Below are 17,371 nucleotides of genomic sequence, written 5' to 3'. Positions count from 1 at the left end.
TTGGTATTAGGGAGTGCAAGTGTAAGCACTTTTTTATCTTAGCTTTTGTTATTCCTAAATTACCCTCATGTCTTTTAACTAGAATTATTGCATTTTAAGTGGCACTAATTAAAATAAATAAAACACTCCAATTGATTACATTTTAATGGTATTGGTAATTATAATTAAAAATTCCTCATAAAAAACTATTTACCTACCCTTGGGCTCCATCTCCTATTATTATACGTATCAAAATTTCTTAAATGAAGCATGAAAAGTTTCTCATTAGTCATTAGTTGAGATTGTTAAAAAAAAATCAATATCAAAAAATAGATATTCTCTAGAAAATGGAGAAACATACAATGATAAGAAAAACCCTTATTCATCTGTATATCTTCACACAAATATCACGAGTAAATTTTACAATTATACATTTTTACCAGTATGAAGAATTTTTCATGTTGCACCCTATACAATTTCACTATACAAAAAATGATGATACCGTTATAACTAAAATAGCAGTATTAAACTAGAAAATGAAAATCTAAAACAGCACCATACAAATCACTATTATCATTAATAGCAACCGATCAAAACAAGAAAAACTAAAATAAGATTGAAAACTATTTATAAAATGACATAAAGTAAATAGCAAATGAATTAAAAAGTTAGAATACAATTCAAATAATACCAAAGACAACATCTAAATCATTGATATCCAAGGGAAGACAAACATTGTTATTGACAATAATATAGTAATACTTCATTTGTATTGGTTTGAACAAACCAAATCCATCCATCAAATCAGAAACCATCTCCAATGATAAAATAAGAATTATAATAAGAGTAAATATAAAATGAAGAATGATAAAATGAAAATGATATCCAAATTGTTTTTGGTGGTATCCAAAATACCCTTATTTTTCTAATGATTACATATATTTATTGTATTGCAATATTAGTGAATAATAGAAGCGGTTTTGAAATGAAAAGCTTTAAAATTAAGTAAATTTCATTTATGATGACAATTGTAATTAAACAGATTTAATGCATTCCAATAATTGATAATAATGATAGCAGTTATGGATTCAAAGTTGGCAATTAAAAACTAAAACACTGCAATATACAAAAAACTAATGTTAAAATTATTAATTAGCCACAATTCTCATTCCAATTTCATGATCATAAAAAAAACTAATATTAAAACCAAAAATATTGTGCTCACATGAAAAAAGTAGACTTGTTGCTCTTGCTTTGCATTGGATTGTGCTAAAAACATGAATAAAAGAAAAGGAAAATAGAAAAACTCCAACTATCTCTATCTATAAAATTTCAATTGTTAGGATGTACAAGTCAAAAAAATTTTTCGTGATGGATCATTTATACTCCATTATTGACAAAATTAGAATTAACATAATACAAAGAATTCAAATTACATTTATGTTTATTTTTCTAACTTAACTATATTCTTCGTTTATAAAAAATTGTGATGATTGTAGTTTATATGTAATAGAGTTATGAATATACAATAATTTTGGTAAAACATGATATTATCAATATTTGATATGTTAGAGTTCAAGCTATAAATCAAAAAGTGTTTGGTTCATGATTTCAAATTTAATCTTAAGGGATATGTCAACTATATTGAAATGTTTTCTGTCTCTTTTTATTTAATAAAATTTTTAAAAGTAACTAGCTTAAAAAGATAAATAATATAACAATACTATATTATGATGTTGATGATCAAAATTTCATAAAAAATTTTAGTATTTGAAAATAATATATTCTAAGATATTATAATCACGTGCAAAGCATATGAACTATTACTAGTGTTGACAAATGTATCAATCCTGGAGAGGAAAGTTGTGAGTAAAACCATGTATATGTACAGATAGTCATGCTGCGAAGACACCAAAAGACAACCCAAAAAAAAAAGGAGAAATGCAGCTGACCTGATGTTTGGTTATTCTTATCCAAGATGGATTTTTTCCAAACGGGAGACAATGTCATAATCTACTCCTGTTTGACCATCAACTATAGCAATTTTTCTATAAATTCAGCAGGCATGTCAACGGTACTAAGTTCCTTGACTGTTGAGATGAATCTCAATCCAATTGGAGTCATATGCAACGTTTTACAATTCCTAATCTCAAGTTCCATAAGATTGCACATAGCTCCTTCATCAATCCTCCACTTCTCTAAATTGTGCAGTCCTTTGAGGGAAAGGTTAGTGAGACTAGGAAACCTCATGTTGTGGCAAACCATTTCTTTGCCCATAAAGGAATTCATCAGCAGTTGAAGTTTTCTTAAGTTGGGGAGCTTCCCCAAAATTTCCATGGGGTCTTCTATGATCTCAGATCCAGACAGTGCCAAACGTCTCAGACTCGAAGCCAAATTTATTTCGTATCTAGGTAATTTGTTGCCTAGGCTCCCTTCAATCATCAACTCCATAAGGTGGTGACAGTTGAAAACCTTCCTTACAAGATTAGAGTTGGTCCCACTTTCATTTTCAGTAAAATTACAGTTGTATATAGTAAGCAACACATGCCCTATGTTGGGCGAATTGACCTCGATGCAATTGAGGATTAAGGAAAGGCTCTCATTGCCTTAAATTGTTGCAGAAAACTGTTGAATATTACTTAGTTCAACAAGATCTACAACTTCCATTGTTTTGTGTCGAATCAGTTATTACCTCCAGCTGAACTAATCCACATAATCTAAATTTTTCTTGATCAACCATTTTCACACTATTACCAGGAAAGAGGAGATGCCTCAATCTTTTTGCTTTCCACACTACATCTAGTTTTGGTATTTTAGTAGGATTCGTCCAGACAGACCCTTCAAAATTTAGGCTCTGTAAAAAGGGTAAGTTTAGTACTTGTAATGGCAACTCATCCTTACAACTGTTGAAACATATAGACCTTAGGTGAATCAACTTTCCTACAAATTCTATTGACTTCTTGTTCACAAAAGTGTACCAGTCAAAGCCTAGAATTCGAAGACATTTAAACCTGTTGAATATTTCAGAGGATGTCCATGCCATATCTACTGAAAAATTTTCATCTTGACTCATATCGGTAAAAGTAATGGAACGTAGTCGTGGTGAGAGTCGTTCTGTAATTTTTCCTATAGCGTCACCTTTAAAGTTTCCATCTGTATGGATAGCCAGTCTATATGTGTTGAAAGTGGTAATGTCATCCATAATAACAGAAAAACGTTCTAACACCGGTTGCCTTCCACCCTGAAAATCCACAACCTTGACATAGTTTTCTTCTGAGCACTTCATTAAGCATAGTTCTCTCATAAGGTCATGAAGATAGCAATGCTTGTACTTCAATAATCCTGGTGCAGCAAACTCATCGAGTTCAACAATAACCATGGACCTACTTACCAACTCAGTCAAATATTGTTCTACAACTACCCTTGCAGTCTCTTCTCTTCCAAATTGTTTCTTCGGCAAAATTATTCCTTTAGCCAACCATGTGAAATAAATGTCAACTGCATCTATCTTTAGATCCTCTGGGAAATGGCCAAAGGAAAGAAAACATTGCTTTAAGTGGTATGGTAAGACATCATAACTCAAAGTCAAATGTCGTTATTACCATCAGAGCCTTCTTTTCCCAAATAAGAGTCAATGTCTTTATTCACTACTGTCCATTCATCTAAATATGCCTTTTTGCTCAAGATCCCCCCAATGACTAATATTGCTAATAGTAGATAGCCGCACTTCTGCACCATTTCCCTTCCTATCTTCTCTCTTTCAACTTCAGTTCTAGAATCTGCATAATTTAGTTGCATAGTCAAATCTTTTAGTGATGCACAATTAAATGATTTTTTGCTTTAGTACACAAAACATCACTTCTCCTCAGTTACAATCCATATAATGGAATATGCACAGTCTACATTTTAAATGTCTTTTCACTTGTTCAGACTTCTAATACAATAACTAAAAGCTAACAAAACCCAAAAATTTTAAGTTGAAGAATTTGTTAATCTTCAAAAACTAAATCCACGATGAAATATTTTTACCATTTAATTTGTCTGCTACGAAGTGATGAAAAAACTGTAAAAACCAAAATAATGCTAAAATAGAAGGGATATGCCTTTTGTTTTGTATAAGTTTTTACACATCAACTTGCATATCAATCATGATATGACTTACACATACTATTGAGCTTCACTAAGAACATTAACTTGTATTATAAAGTAACTGAATAGAAAAATTGTATTATTTTAGAGCAGTGAATCTTCTTGTACCTAATAATCTGCATTTTTTGAATAGATGTTATAATTCCAAATGTGAAGTACAATAATCTGAATCTTTGGATAAGCATACAATATTCATTTCAAGCTGAAAAGAGGACAAATCTTATGTTTTCATTTGGTTTACGTGATGTTAATCTACAGGCTATTGGCAACATGCCTCAGTTAGATTAATGAAATTGTTACCATAAGTCGAAGTATGCTGCAAAAGCTTTCAACGTTATATGGTAAAACAAAGATTATGTTTCAAATGCAAGTTAAATGAATGTTTTTACCATTTAGAGAGATGTCAAATAAAATGTGGCGAGGACACACTTTTGGCAAAACAAACAAGCAAAAATATGCTAACCTTGAGGGTTCACATCGTCAAATATCAAGGCCTTCTTCCGAAGTAGCTCCCAAGCTTCGTTGCTATTCAAAACACTGAGTTCGTGAACCCGTCCAACTTGAGCTACTTCAAGGTTACGAGTTGTAAGCAAAATCTTACTCCGAGATTCCTTGATCAATGGGAAGGCTGGTTTGAGGCAATTCCAATTAATTGTATTCCAAATGTCATCCAGAACAACCAAGCATTTCTTCTCCTTTTGTTCTTTATACAGCTCCACCATCAATTCCCCATCAACCATGGTATAGCTATTGCAAGTTTTCCTCCAAAACTTTTCTAACTTGGCATTGCTGAGTTATACACACCCACGCAAAGGCATCAAATTGGCGCCGAATCCCATCATGGTTGTAAATTTTTCTTGCAACAGTGGTCTTCCCAGAACCCCCTATGCCCCAGATCGAAACAACTCTATGGTGCGTATGCTCATCCACTATGAGGTATTTCAATTTCTCAATATCATCATTCATCCCTACAAATGTTTTTTCAACCTGGTGAGCATAGGTCATTTGTAGCCATTGCTCTTTTTCATGAGTTGCAACATTACTAGAGCTTTTTCCTTGACTGACTGCTTTTATACCATAAGTTTGCATACTTGATGCCATACCAGCTATTTCAGCTTTGATATTTCCAATCTTAGTACCAATTTTCTGCAATGCTCTTGTTTCTGTCAACATGCAAGCAAATCTTTTGCAAGCTTTTTTTGAATCCCCTTCCTCTTCTGGATGAAACTTCAACAACATATGTCTCAATCACATCCTCAGCTCTATAAGCAAGACTTCTAATTTCTCGTATCCAATTTCGCACAGCTTGTTCTTTGTGTTGCCTTGCCTCAGCATCTTGAAGAAAACATTGCATCCTCCTGAACTCTATGCAAACTTCATTGATTTGATCACTTTCTCCAGATAACAGCTTTGCTTATTCTTTTAACAAAGCCCAGAGACTTTCTATGGCAATAGAAATAATAGATTTGGCCATGTTATTGCTAGCAGATAGTATTTGCACTGCCCAGACTTCTCTAGAAATTCTACAAATTCATAAATTTTTCTGTGTAAAAAGATCACGTGAAATCAAAATATCCTTTTTCCTTGGAATCAATATGCATGCATAAGATTGAAGTTCACAGACTACTTGTACTTCTGTAGTTGTGCAATCATGAATAACTGGTGTTGGGCCAAGGCACAGAGCTTAGCCTCAGGAATTTTCATCTTTTCGTGTATATTGGATACAATGAACACTATCAAATCAAGGAAGATTAAGAAAAACTACTACAAAAAAAAATTTGACATGGTAATTAACAAAGTAAATAAAGCAATTTAATCAAAGTATCTAGCACAAGCGAGCATACCTATTATCATACATATGAGGATTGTTTGCATTTTGTCACTTAAGATTCAACTGGTTCACAGGAGCATTTTGACAAGTTGGGCCACACAGTAAATGGAGGAGGATAGTAAATGGATGGAAAAGTAAGAGTTGGAGGTGTAAGAAAAGAAGAGATGCGGATCAATTGGAGAAGATAAGAACCTTTTTTCGAATGGAAAAGTAAAGGAAGACCAGATATTTTTATATGGGGATTGGTTTTAGGCTTAATTACAAAGTACCCCCCGTAATTATGAATCAATAGCAAATTTCTCCCTATATTTACAAAATCAATAACTTTGACCCTTATTTACAAAATCAATAAAAAAATATTTGCTTTTAATACTATAAATCAATAATTAGAGCAACATCACTTTTTTTAAATACTTACCTAGTATTTATGTTAACATAGGTTTTATCCAATTTAATTTGGTAGTTGTATTGGTTATAGTATTTTTTATTTTCAGTAATTTTTTTAAAAAGCTTTATATGCTCTAAATTGCGTACCACCCGATATTTAATTGATATGCAGCAACAGATGTAGAACAACCGCGACTGTGATGTGATTGCGACCAATGATGGCGAACCATAGTCATAACTAAGGCATTAAATTTCTTTGGATGTTGATATAGTTTACAGAAAGAAAAAAATTTTTGCTTTTTCCTTTTGTTTTCCTTAAATGTAAATGTAGCTAGAAAAGCAACTTGTGCCTTGAATAGTTGCATTTCGAAGTTGTAATATGGCAGGTAAAAGAAATATTGAGGCAAAAGACAAGCATCTGCTTAGCAGGCAGAAGTACAAGTAGCGTGTGAAATGAGTATACTCGAGGAACAAGACGAAGAGCAAGAATCCTACCAATGATAAATTATATATTAACCCAAAAATACAAGCTTCAGAAGGTTGGAATTGTCTAAACAAGAAACCATATGAAGTACCATGAGAAGGACAGAAGACAGGAAAAAAGTAAGAAAAGTGTAGACATGAGAACGAAGCAAGAGAATTAAGGCTGCATTGCCATCAGAGAAGGAAAGAAAGGAAAAAATAAGAAGAGTGTAGACATGATAATGAAGCAAGAAAAATAAAGCTGCATTGCCATCAGAGAAGCAAATCATATGATGATGATAGGTTCCGATTTTACAAAGATTTCATACTGTCCAATCATGATGAAATTTGATATGTTTCAAATTTTTGTCATAAAGAAACTCGCATGCACCGATTTTAGAAAGGTAAAAGTGAGTTCAGATCAATTTCAGAGATTAAAAAGGAGCAAGGGAGACTTGTGCAGAATCACAAGTACCCTTTTGGACTTCATTTTAGCTTAGGTAGATACATCTGTATTTTGATATGATCTTAAGGATGATTACATACATCCTTGAGCATGGCAAAGTACCTATTGTTGGTATAAAGAGGATCACACTTTTACAGCCTTCTAACTCCCTTTACACAAGGCAAGGAGTTGCCAAATCTCAAACTAATATGTGGGTATATCTCGAATGGAATTTGCTTCTTCCTTTCTTGGTTCCCCAACTTAAATTTTGCCTTGAAAAAAATATTAATTTCTCTAAATATTTTAGAATAATGTTAAATTTGTTGATATTCAAAATTTAGTTTCCTTTTAAATGCTTTATATTATATATTATTTTCTTAAAATTTTGTGTATTATCTCCAAAGATATCCCACTATTAAACATGTATTATGATTAACATTTGTAATTAATTGGCTATTTCATTTGGTAAAGTAAAATTTTGCAATATGTTCATATTGATAGATTCCTTTCCTTATATAGGGTGATAAGAAAAAGAATATAGAACTGGAAGTTACAATGCAAATTTAATATACTAACACACATTTTAATTCAATACTCGGTACATGATTTTCGTACTATGTTTTGTGGATTTTCGTACTATCGTAACGAAGAACTTGTTGTTAGAAAATTTTGACTTATCATATTTTGGATTAAATTGCTAATAGATATTGAGTCATTAAGCCAAAGAAAGGAAAAAAATTAATTCGCAATTCATTATTTTCAAAATTACACATTAAAAAATATTGTACTGCCACTATTTCATCCGCGATGTACGAGTCCTGGCTCCGCCACTAGGATTATGTTTATACTTACAGCTTTCACTTGGCAATTCCAATTTGTAAACTTTTCAGTCGCAGCTAGTAAAGTATTAATTTCAAAGCAAAGGGTTCCAGAAGATTGAAAGTTCTCTTTACCAGAAACCTATGTATCTCTCTAAGAATTGGTGAAAAAGTTGCGCAAAAATTTTTCATATCATTGTAGATGTTCTCTGAGTTTCCTAGCACCTCCATGAACTTTTTCCTATCTGGAACAAGCTTCAGAGCTACCGTAAAACTTGAACTAGCCAGCTAGCCATGCCATTTTTTCAAGGTCTTGCTGTAGGAATCATTGCAAGCTTGTGCAGTTGACCAATCTTGATGCTGTGCTAGATTTTGAAAGAGCTCTACTATGAAATCCATTGCTCTGTAACAGAATAAAAATTGCTACATATTAAAACAGACATTGACAAGAATGAAATAAATGGTAACACAATTGCAGAAGCGGCAGATGCAGGTTTCTTTGAAGACTTACGAACCATAATCGATGCTGAGATTGATTACAACCATGTGGTTCATTCTTTCTTCTACTTAGTTTGAAAAAAAGCTATAGAAAGAGATATGGATGCCTAACACTTTGCTCTTTCTACTCTCCTCCTGTTACTCAAAACAACTAATATGCTCGACCTGCTTTTTCCATTTAATCCAAAAGTTGTTTTTTTAATTATAAGTGAGACAAGACTGCTTGTCCCTAATCCTTCATTATTAGTTGCAACAGTTGTCTAGAATTTGTTAAATGGCTTTGCAAGTTCGGAACAGAATGCAATATGTATATAATAAGCGTCTGGAAATACTAGCAAGAACCTTGTCAACCAAAGAAGGCCATTGGTACAACTGGATGAAGCCTTGGCAGATTTTGTTTCAACTTCTGATTATACTATGCTGTACAAGTAGTTGTATCTAGATGTATTGGAAGAATATTTTGATTGCAACCTCTGCAAGTAAAATAGGAAAGCATGTTCAAGTTTTCGAAAGACAAGCACGATCAGAGAAGTGAACCAATTAAATATATCAGATGATTCGTGTATGGTAGAGGAACAGAAATGTAGCCTTATTTGGTGATGTGCATATATGTTTACACTAGTCCCTGGATCTATGTAACCATTAGGTCCATTTTAGATCCCATGGAGACAATCAACTTCCAAATTGTGAACTTTCCAATATTCTGACCAGAAATTCCCTGTTAGACTATGCTGCATTCTTGGTATGCCATAGCTTTGAATCTCATGTCATTATGCTCTATCACATCCTAGCAAAGTGCATTCCTCATCAGCATTTACTAATTGTTGTTGCATGATATGAGATAAAATAATAGCGATCCTTTGTATTCAATAGAAACAATTCATCTCAAGCATGTTCGGCATTAACTAAATTAACCAAAAAGGATGTCTTACCAATATATTACCGCTGATATCATATTTCACCATAGTCATTGTAGCATCAGAAATGAAAAGCCGTAGGGGATGAAATCGAGTCATGGTATAGAAGATATTGCCATAAAAAAAAAAGAAAGGAAAGAGCATTCAGATTTGAGATGAACATTAAACAAAAGGGCAGAGTTTAGGAAGCTGAATTGGAGAGACATGAGACAATGATTGACTTCTATGTCAATCCTATCTGCTAAAAGGGCTCTTCTGTGTCATTAATCCCATTTATGGAAGAAAAATTGTATTGGACTAACAGAAAATCCAGGCAGATAAAAAAGAAATTGAATGCTACAATTTCTGATCCTGCAACTATTTTAGAAAATTCAAACCAAGATCCAAAATCTCAAAAAAGAGAAGTTGCATTTGTGAGGTCAGAAACCCTACTTGACGAGTGACATAGAGAACATGTCTTGTGCAAGGTTACTCTCTTCATCTTCATTTCTTTCCAATATGGGCAGTTCCTCCTCTTAAGCCTGTCTAGCGTTGGAGTTTAGTCATTAGCTAGTGTAAAATGACCCAGATTAGCCATTTGTGAGGAGGTTTAGAAAATGTGATATGGGCATATGTCACTTTCCAACTTCAAAATATTCAGCACAGATAGGTATCCGATTCGATTTTTTCACTTTATGTTTTTTCTCATCTTGTTCTCTGCAGGAAAATCACCGAGTTATGAATTTTGCTTCTTCATGGATCTCAGCTACATGAATCACTGTGCAATCATGAGATTGTTATCTCAGCTATGTGAATCTTATAGTTTGGTAGTATCGATGTAGTTATGTGAATTACCTATGGACAAGAATAGGTAAAACTATGTTCTTAGCATGTCTCCTTATGGAGTTGCTGAAAGAGGTTGACAAGAGAGACCAGTATCTGTAGCTTTTTCAGCTTGGTGATCCTTCTTTAATGTTCTTTCAATGTCTTGATTTTTCTTGAAATCTGCCTGTAGTTTTCATTATGTGTATATATGCTTGTTATGAATTAACATAGATACTCTGTATATTTGTGATGAATCTCTTTTCCTTGCCTAGATTAGGGAGAAAGAGATACGAAGGATGGCATGCAAAAGAATGGCCGACCATTTTTTTTCCCTCTTCATTAGGCTTTATACATCGAATCGAAACTGTTAGTTATGAGATTAACGTGCATGCTATAATTTGTAGAATTTTATAAAAAGACCACCCTCAAAGAGAACTGACGAATAGCTCAATCGAATTCACTGATCATTGTCAAAAAGTTGGTAAACTCTTGCATATATAATAGGTTAAGCACTAAATTACAAAGAAATTGAAGACCACATAAGTAATATTTGACAGAAGAAATAAACATATGTGTTGAGCATGTCCTAGAAAGTAGAACTTCTTCTCAGTTTTTTCATAGAACACAGCAGTAACATTTGACAGAATCAAGTTGAAACATCTGCTGGGCTCTTCTTTTCAACTTTAAGGAAATCAAGTTTGTCATCATCCAAGAGGGCATGTTGAACTTGTTGATGCCAACTACATCATACTTGTAGAAGCGGGCATATTTTTCTTGAAATCTTGCCGATCGCCAATGCTAACAGGCTATTAATCCTTTACAGACTGGAACCAAAGGAAAAGAAAGGAAAAAAAAGAAAAAGAAGGAAGCAGCCGAAAAAGAGAATGTCACACATTGAAAAAAGACTGCAGCAGTTTCCAAGTTGATGAAGAAAATCTTTTACCCATTATTTATGTTCAAACATAAATATAAAGCAGACTATGTACTAATGAAAAGCACGAAACCAAGTAGAGAAAACCTAAACAAATGGCACCATTTCTCAGAGTTTATTACAACATGGCCCTTCAAGAACTGTTTGTATGCCATGTGCCCGCAAACTTTCTGTTTGAATTGCTATTTTTAGAAATTTTTGTAGAAAAACGGTAGTGATTTGATATATATATATATAAGATAAAAAGATAATTGAAAAATATATTTACGAAAAATGTAAAAATATTTTTTACAAAAAATTACAATCCAAACAAATTGTTTAAATTAAAGGACGATAGAATCTACAAGATCCAACTTAACTGGTAGGAACATTAATCAGATAAGAGTTAAAAGTCCTTAATTTGACTCTAAAGCCTTCCTCCTTCCACCCTTGGACTTTCAAAAAAAAAAAAGGATAGAGGCCCTTGTTGATAGAATAACGCCCAATTGCTATCACAATGACAATAAAAGGAAATGAAAAAAAGAAAAAAAAGATAGAGGCCCCTGTTGATAGAATGATGCCCAATTGCTATCACAATGACAATAAAAGGAAATGAAAAAAATTAGTCCATGGCATAACAATATTAAACAATTGCTGAAAATTTGCATATGGTGTAGAAACTAATTTGCAAATGCAATAGTGTAATACAATGGACACTAAATTAAAGAGAAATTGAAGTGTTAATGAAATTTGTACATGAGCTTCATATTACAATTTTAACATCGAGTCTGTGGACATAATAATTAATTTGTCCTCAATTGTAAGCTTTAATTCAAGCATGAACAGTTTAACTTTGATGTTCAACAGCATGAGGTCGATGATCAAACAGTCATGCTGGTTAGAAACTAGGTGGTCAGAAATATTAGGGAAAACAGCCAGTTGAGTTTGGTATCCTGCAACACATAAAGAAAAATGCCAATAAGTACTTATTCGAGAAGCCAGAATGCAGATAAGAACCACCTCACACTACCAAATTGCAGAGATAGTTGAAAACAAAAGAGAAAGACTTGCAGCTGACCTGATTTTTGGTGAGTCTTATTGAAGAGAAATTGTAGCTACATGGTGGACATGGAAAAAAAAATCTACAACGTCTTAGTTCTCTCAATAAAATCATTTGACATGTCAACAGTGATAATTTCCTGTGGTGTTGAGATAAATCTCAATCCATTTATCTCTCAACTTTTGACAGTCTGTGATCTCAAGTTTCGAAAGATTGCACATAGCTTTGTGGTCAATCCTTCACTTTTCGAAGTTGTGCAGTCCACTGAGCTCAAGTAAAATAAAAGCTCTAGAATTTCAATATCATTGCTTGTTCAAAATTGACCCATGTTTTTGAACAATAATTGGTTTAAGAAATGAAAAAGCACCTAATTTGCTTTAAGATAATGTTTACGATTGACAATGAACCGCGGTCTTGTTGATAAGATGAAATTGAGAGGCCACAAATTTGAGTTATGAGGGGGCAAGTGGAAACCACTATTGATAACACACGAACGAAGATGTTAACTTGGGATACTAGTAGATATGAGTGAGCGCGCAATGGGCACCAACCATTTGCTTGAAGAGCCAGACAATGTGCCTACAAATAAATTTTGTTTGAGAAAAAGGCGAGAATGGACCTAGGTAAATGAACGAAATCATTGGATAGCATATGATTTTATCAAACAATTGTTGGAAATTGTACAGTCACAAAACTTTTTACAACAGCAATGGGCACCAACTGAAAGTGAAATTTAAGCGAAAAACAAATTTATATGATATTACAATTTGAACAACCGGTACATGGATATGGTAATTATTTTACACTATTACATTGTAAGCTTTAATACAAGCACGAATTATCTAACGCTGATGTTCAACAGCATGAGATGGATAGCCAAGCAGTCGCACGAGTACTATGCATAATGTATTACCAGCAATGAAAAGTATAAGCGGAAGGAAAAGAATCCATAGATCTTGCTTGTTAGAAATTTTGAAGGAAACCTATTGGGTATCCTGCAATTCATAAAGGAAAATGCCAATTAGTAATCATTCACTTAGCTAGATTGCACATAAATAAAACCACCCGGCGCTAATAAATTCACAAATAAAGTATATATTTGTTACCTTGTACTTAGATGGTCGTTAGCATGCCTGCAGCATCTTCTGCAGCTCAGAAAAAATTACACGAAGAGTAAATTAAAGAAACAATAGAAGTTACAAGTCCAAATAATATAGAAAAATGTGATCATCTGATAATGATCCTATCTGCAAATTAAGTTATAATAGTTTAAACAAAACTGGATGGCCTACAGAGTATCATATTTATGCAACCTAATGTTGACAAATGTATCAATCCTGTAGAGAAAAGTTGTGAGTAAAACAATGTATATGTACAGACAGTCACGTATTCGGAGATAGCAAAAGACAACCCAAAAAAAGGGGAGAAATGCAGCTGACCAAATGTTTGGTTATTCTTATCCAAGATAGATTTATTCCAAATGGGAGACAATGTCATAATCTACTCCTGCTTGACCATCAACTGTTGCAATTCTTCAATAAATTCAGTAGACATGTCAACGGTCCTAAGTTCCTTGAGTGTGGAGATGAATCTCAATCCAATTGGAATCATATGCAACTTTTTACAGTTCCTGATCTCAAGTTTCATAAGAATGTGCATAGCTCCTTCATCAATCCTTCACTTCTCTAAACTGTGCAGTCCTTTGAGGGAAAGATCAGTGAGACTAAGAAACCCCATGTTGTGGCAATCCATTTCTTTGCCCATAAAGGAATTCATCAGCAGTTGAAGTTCTCTTAAATTGGGGAGATTCTCCAAAATTTTCATGGGGTCTTCTACTATTTCAGATCCATATAGTGCCAAATGTCTCAAACTCGAAGCAAAATTTGTTTCGTACCTGGGTAATTTGTTGCCTAGGCTCCTTTCAATCGCCAAGCCAATAAGGTGGCGACGGTTGAAAACCTTCCTTACAAGATTAGAGTTGGTCCCGCTTTCATTTTCAGTAAAATTACAGTTACAGATACCAAGCACCACATGCCCTATGTTGGGTCAATTGACCTCAATGCAGTTGAGGATTAAAGAAAGGCTCTCATTGTCATAAATTGTTGTAGAAAACCATTGAATATTACTTAGTTCAAGAAGATCTGCACCTTCCATTGTACTGGTGTCAAAATCAATTATTTCCTCCAGCTGAACTAATCCACATAATCTAAATTTTCCTTGATCAACCATTTTCGCACCATTATTAGGAAAGAAGAGATGCCTCAATCTTTTGGCTTTCCACGCTATATCTAGCTTTGGTATTTTTGTAGGATTCGTCCAAACAGACCCTTGAAGATTTAGGCTCTGTAAAAATGGCAAGTTAAGTACTTGTAATGGCAACTTATCCATCTTACAACTGTTGAAACGTATAAACCTTAGGTGAATCAACTTTCCTATAAATTCTATTGACTTCTTGTTCACAAAAGTGTATTAGTCAAAGGATAGAATTCGAAGATATTTAAACCTGTTGAATATTTCAGAGGATGTCCATGCCATATCTACCGAACAATTTTCACCTTGACTCGTATCGATAAAAGTAATGGACGTAGTCGTGGTGAGAGTCGTTCTGTAATTTTTCCTATAACGTCACCTTTAAAGTTTCCATCTGTATGGATAGCCAGTCTATATGTGTTGGTAGTGGTGATGTCATCCATAATGACAGGACAACGTTCTAACACCGGTTGCCTTCCACCTTGAAAGTCCACAACCTTGACATAATCTTCTTCTGAGCAGTTCATTAAGTATAGTTCTCTCATAAGGTCATGAAGAAGGCAATGCTCGTACTTCAATCCGAGTATGGCAGACTTGTTGAGTTCAACATTAACCATGGACCTACTAGCCAACTCGGTCAAATATTGTTCTGCAACTACCATTACAGTCTCTTTTTTTTTCTAAATGTTTATTCAGCAAAATTATTCCTTCAGCCAACCAAGTGAAATACCAGACACTTGTACCTATTTTTAGATCCTCTGAGAAATGGCCCAAGGAAAGAAAGCATTGCTTAAAGTGGTATGGTAGGACATCATAACTCAAAGTCAAAAGTTGCATTATTCCTCTATTACCATCAGAGCCTTCTCTTCCCAAATAAGAGTCAATGTCTTTATTCACCACTGTCCATTCATCTAAATTCCAACTGCTGATATTGCTAATGGTAGATAGCTGCACTTGTGCACCATTTCCCTTCCTATCTTCTCTTTTTCAACTTCAGTTCTAGAATCTGCATAGTCAAATCTTTTAGTGATACACAATTAAACATTATTTTGCTTTAGTATACAGAGCATCACTTCTCCTCAGTTGTAAAACCATATAATGAAATATGGATAGTCTACATTTTATCTGTCTTTTCACTTGTTCTAACTTCTAATACAATAATCAAAAGCTAACAAAACCCAAAAATTTTAAGTTGATGAATTTGTCAATCTTCAAAAACTAAATCCACGATGAAATAGTTTTACCATTTAATTTATCTGCTACTAAAGTGATGAAGAAACTGCACAAATCAAAATATTGCTAAAATAGAAGGGATATACCCATTGTTTCATATAAGTTTTTACACATTAACTTGCGTATCAATTACGATATGACTTGTACATCCTGTTGAGCTTCACTAAGAACATTAATTTGTATTATGAAGTAACTGAATTGAAGAATTGTATTCTTTTAGAGTAGTGAATCTTCTTATACCTAGGGGTGGGCAAAAAATTCGATCCGATTCGAAACCCGACCAATTGATCCGAAAAATAGGATATCCGATCCGATTTTTCTTGGCGGGGCAGATGCGGCTCGGATACCCGCAAAAATGGATACGGATACGGATCAGCAAAATAAAAACTCGCGGGTACCCGACCCGCAAGATATATTATATAAATATTAAAAAAATAAGGGTTCATTATATAATTTTATAATTTGTAATCCTAAGTGTAAGTAAAGTAGTTCACAACCTCATATTTTAATCTCATATGATCCGCCTCTCTTCATCTTGTCTAAAAAAAGTGAATATTCTTGGTGAAACCTGAACCAAATAAATAAAATAAAAAATAATTTGTGAAACTGTATCATAAAAATTGTTCATCTCTTTCATCCTTTTTCATTTTTATTCTACTTCCATCGATCTTTTCTGCAAAATTTTGATCAATTCAATCAAATATTTGTGTTTGACCAATTTTCTGTTAGCTAGATAATTAAAACATTTGTGTCTTTCATTTGTTTATTTATTTTATTACAATTGTGTCTCTTAAATTTGTTTCCGTTATTTTAGTGTAAGAAATTTATTTTTCTTTTTCATCACCTTTAATGCAACAAGATCTATTCCAAAGATGTAAGAAAGTTGGGGAAAATTTTCAAGATTACTTTGGTTATACTTTTTTTAAAAATTATTAGCTCTGTTCAATTCTTTTCCGGACTTGATTCCACAATCGACTCATTTTGGATGCAATCTTGTACCATAATATCCTTAAGGAAGTTGGAAAAGTTGTCATATGCTTATTATTCTTGTGTTTGTTATGTTGTAAAAGGATGAAATGCATGAGAATGATGATGTATTCAAAATTATCATAAAACTTTGTTTTATCCTTGTGTTTGTTATACTTGAAAAAGTTATCATATACTTATTATCCTTGTGTTTGTTATGTTATAGACGGATGAAATGCGTGAGAACGGTGATGTACTCAAAATTATTATAAAATTTCGTTTTATCTATTAGATATTATAATTCTAATATGTACTAAGTTTATGAAATTGGTTTGATTATTGGATGAAATGTGTGAGAATGGTGATGCATGGATTTTGATTATAATATATCTACCAATGTTAATTGGAAAGCATAGTTTTTTTTATTGAAAAACATGTTGATATTAAGTGAAAAATATTTTTTTATTGAAAAATAGTTTTTTTTAGGGGCGGGTACCCTATAACCCGCTCATTTTTTTCAGGTACTCGAAAATATTAGGAGCGGGGTAGGGTCACAAAATGACTGATCCGATATTTTAGGGTTGGATCAGTCATATCTTGTTAGCGACGGGTACCCGACCCGTGCCCACCCCTACTTGTACCTAATAATCTGCATTTTTTGA

General features: G+C 33.3%; 3 protein-coding genes across 3 annotated transcripts; all 3 read right to left on the bottom strand.

Annotated features, from left to right (window-relative positions):
- Positions 1-2,013: 2,013 nt before the first annotated feature.
- LOC113735394 (putative disease resistance protein At1g50180) lies at positions 2,014-4,868 on the bottom strand. Its single transcript, XM_027262404.2, has 5 exons — positions 4,592-4,868; positions 3,582-3,758; positions 2,991-3,498; positions 2,734-2,882; positions 2,014-2,585 (listed from the first exon to the last, which is right to left on the bottom strand). The coding sequence occupies exons 1-5, from the start codon at positions 4,866-4,868 to the stop codon at positions 2,014-2,016; spliced, it is 1,683 nt and encodes a 560-aa protein (XP_027118205.2).
- A 7-nt stretch (positions 4,869-4,875) lies between these two features.
- Positions 4,876-5,367, bottom strand: LOC140038177 (putative disease resistance protein At1g50180). Its single transcript, XM_072083276.1, has one exon. It carries the CDS (start codon positions 5,365-5,367, stop codon positions 4,876-4,878), a length of 492 nt encoding a protein of 163 aa, XP_071939377.1.
- Positions 5,368-13,937: 8,570 nt separating this feature from the next.
- Positions 13,938-15,172, bottom strand: LOC113735393 (putative disease resistance protein At1g58400). The gene is made up of 3 exons (XM_027262403.1): positions 14,802-15,172; positions 14,408-14,655; positions 13,938-14,296 (listed from the first exon to the last, which is right to left on the bottom strand). The coding sequence occupies exons 1-3, from the start codon at positions 15,170-15,172 to the stop codon at positions 13,938-13,940; spliced, it is 978 nt and encodes a 325-aa protein (XP_027118204.1).
- Between the last annotated feature and the right edge of the window lie 2,199 nt (positions 15,173-17,371).

Source organism: Coffea arabica, chromosome 3c, assembly GCF_036785885.1.
Source record: "Coffea arabica cultivar ET-39 chromosome 3c, Coffea Arabica ET-39 HiFi, whole genome shotgun sequence".
In the NCBI taxonomy this organism is placed as follows: domain Eukaryota; kingdom Viridiplantae; phylum Streptophyta; class Magnoliopsida; order Gentianales; family Rubiaceae; genus Coffea; species Coffea arabica.
The sequence above is the reverse complement of the archived record's forward strand: the minus strand, read 5'-3'. Positions and strand labels throughout refer to the sequence as shown.

Bases quoted from the DNA above. Each gene is read 5' to 3' on its own strand.
- LOC113735394 (XM_027262404.2), bottom strand. From the start codon at position 4,868: ATGGTTGATGGGGAATTGATGGTGGAGCTGTATAAAGAACAAAAGGAG. The intron at 2,883-2,990 runs GTTTAAATGTCT...ATGTTTCAACAG, and splicing joins TCCTCTGAAATATTCAACAG to TTGTAAGGATGAGTTGCCAT. The intron at 2,586-2,733 runs GTAATAGTGTGA...CAACAATTTAAG, and splicing joins GAGGCATCTCCTCTTTCCTG to GCAATGAGAGCCTTTCCTTA.
- LOC113735393 (XM_027262403.1), bottom strand. From the start codon at position 15,172: ATGGTAGTTGCAGAACAATATTTGACCGAGTTGGCTAGTAGGTCCATG. The intron at 14,656-14,801 runs GTAGATATGGCA...ACGTTTCAACAG, and splicing joins GTCAAGGTGAAAATTGTTCG to TTGTAAGATGGATAAGTTGC. The intron at 14,297-14,407 runs GTGCAGATCTTC...GACCCAACATAG, and splicing joins TGACACCAGTACAATGGAAG to GGCATGTGGTGCTTGGTATC.
- LOC140038177 (XM_072083276.1), bottom strand. From the start codon at position 5,367: ATGTTGTTGAAGTTTCATCCAGAAGAGGAAGGGGATTCAAAAAAAGCT.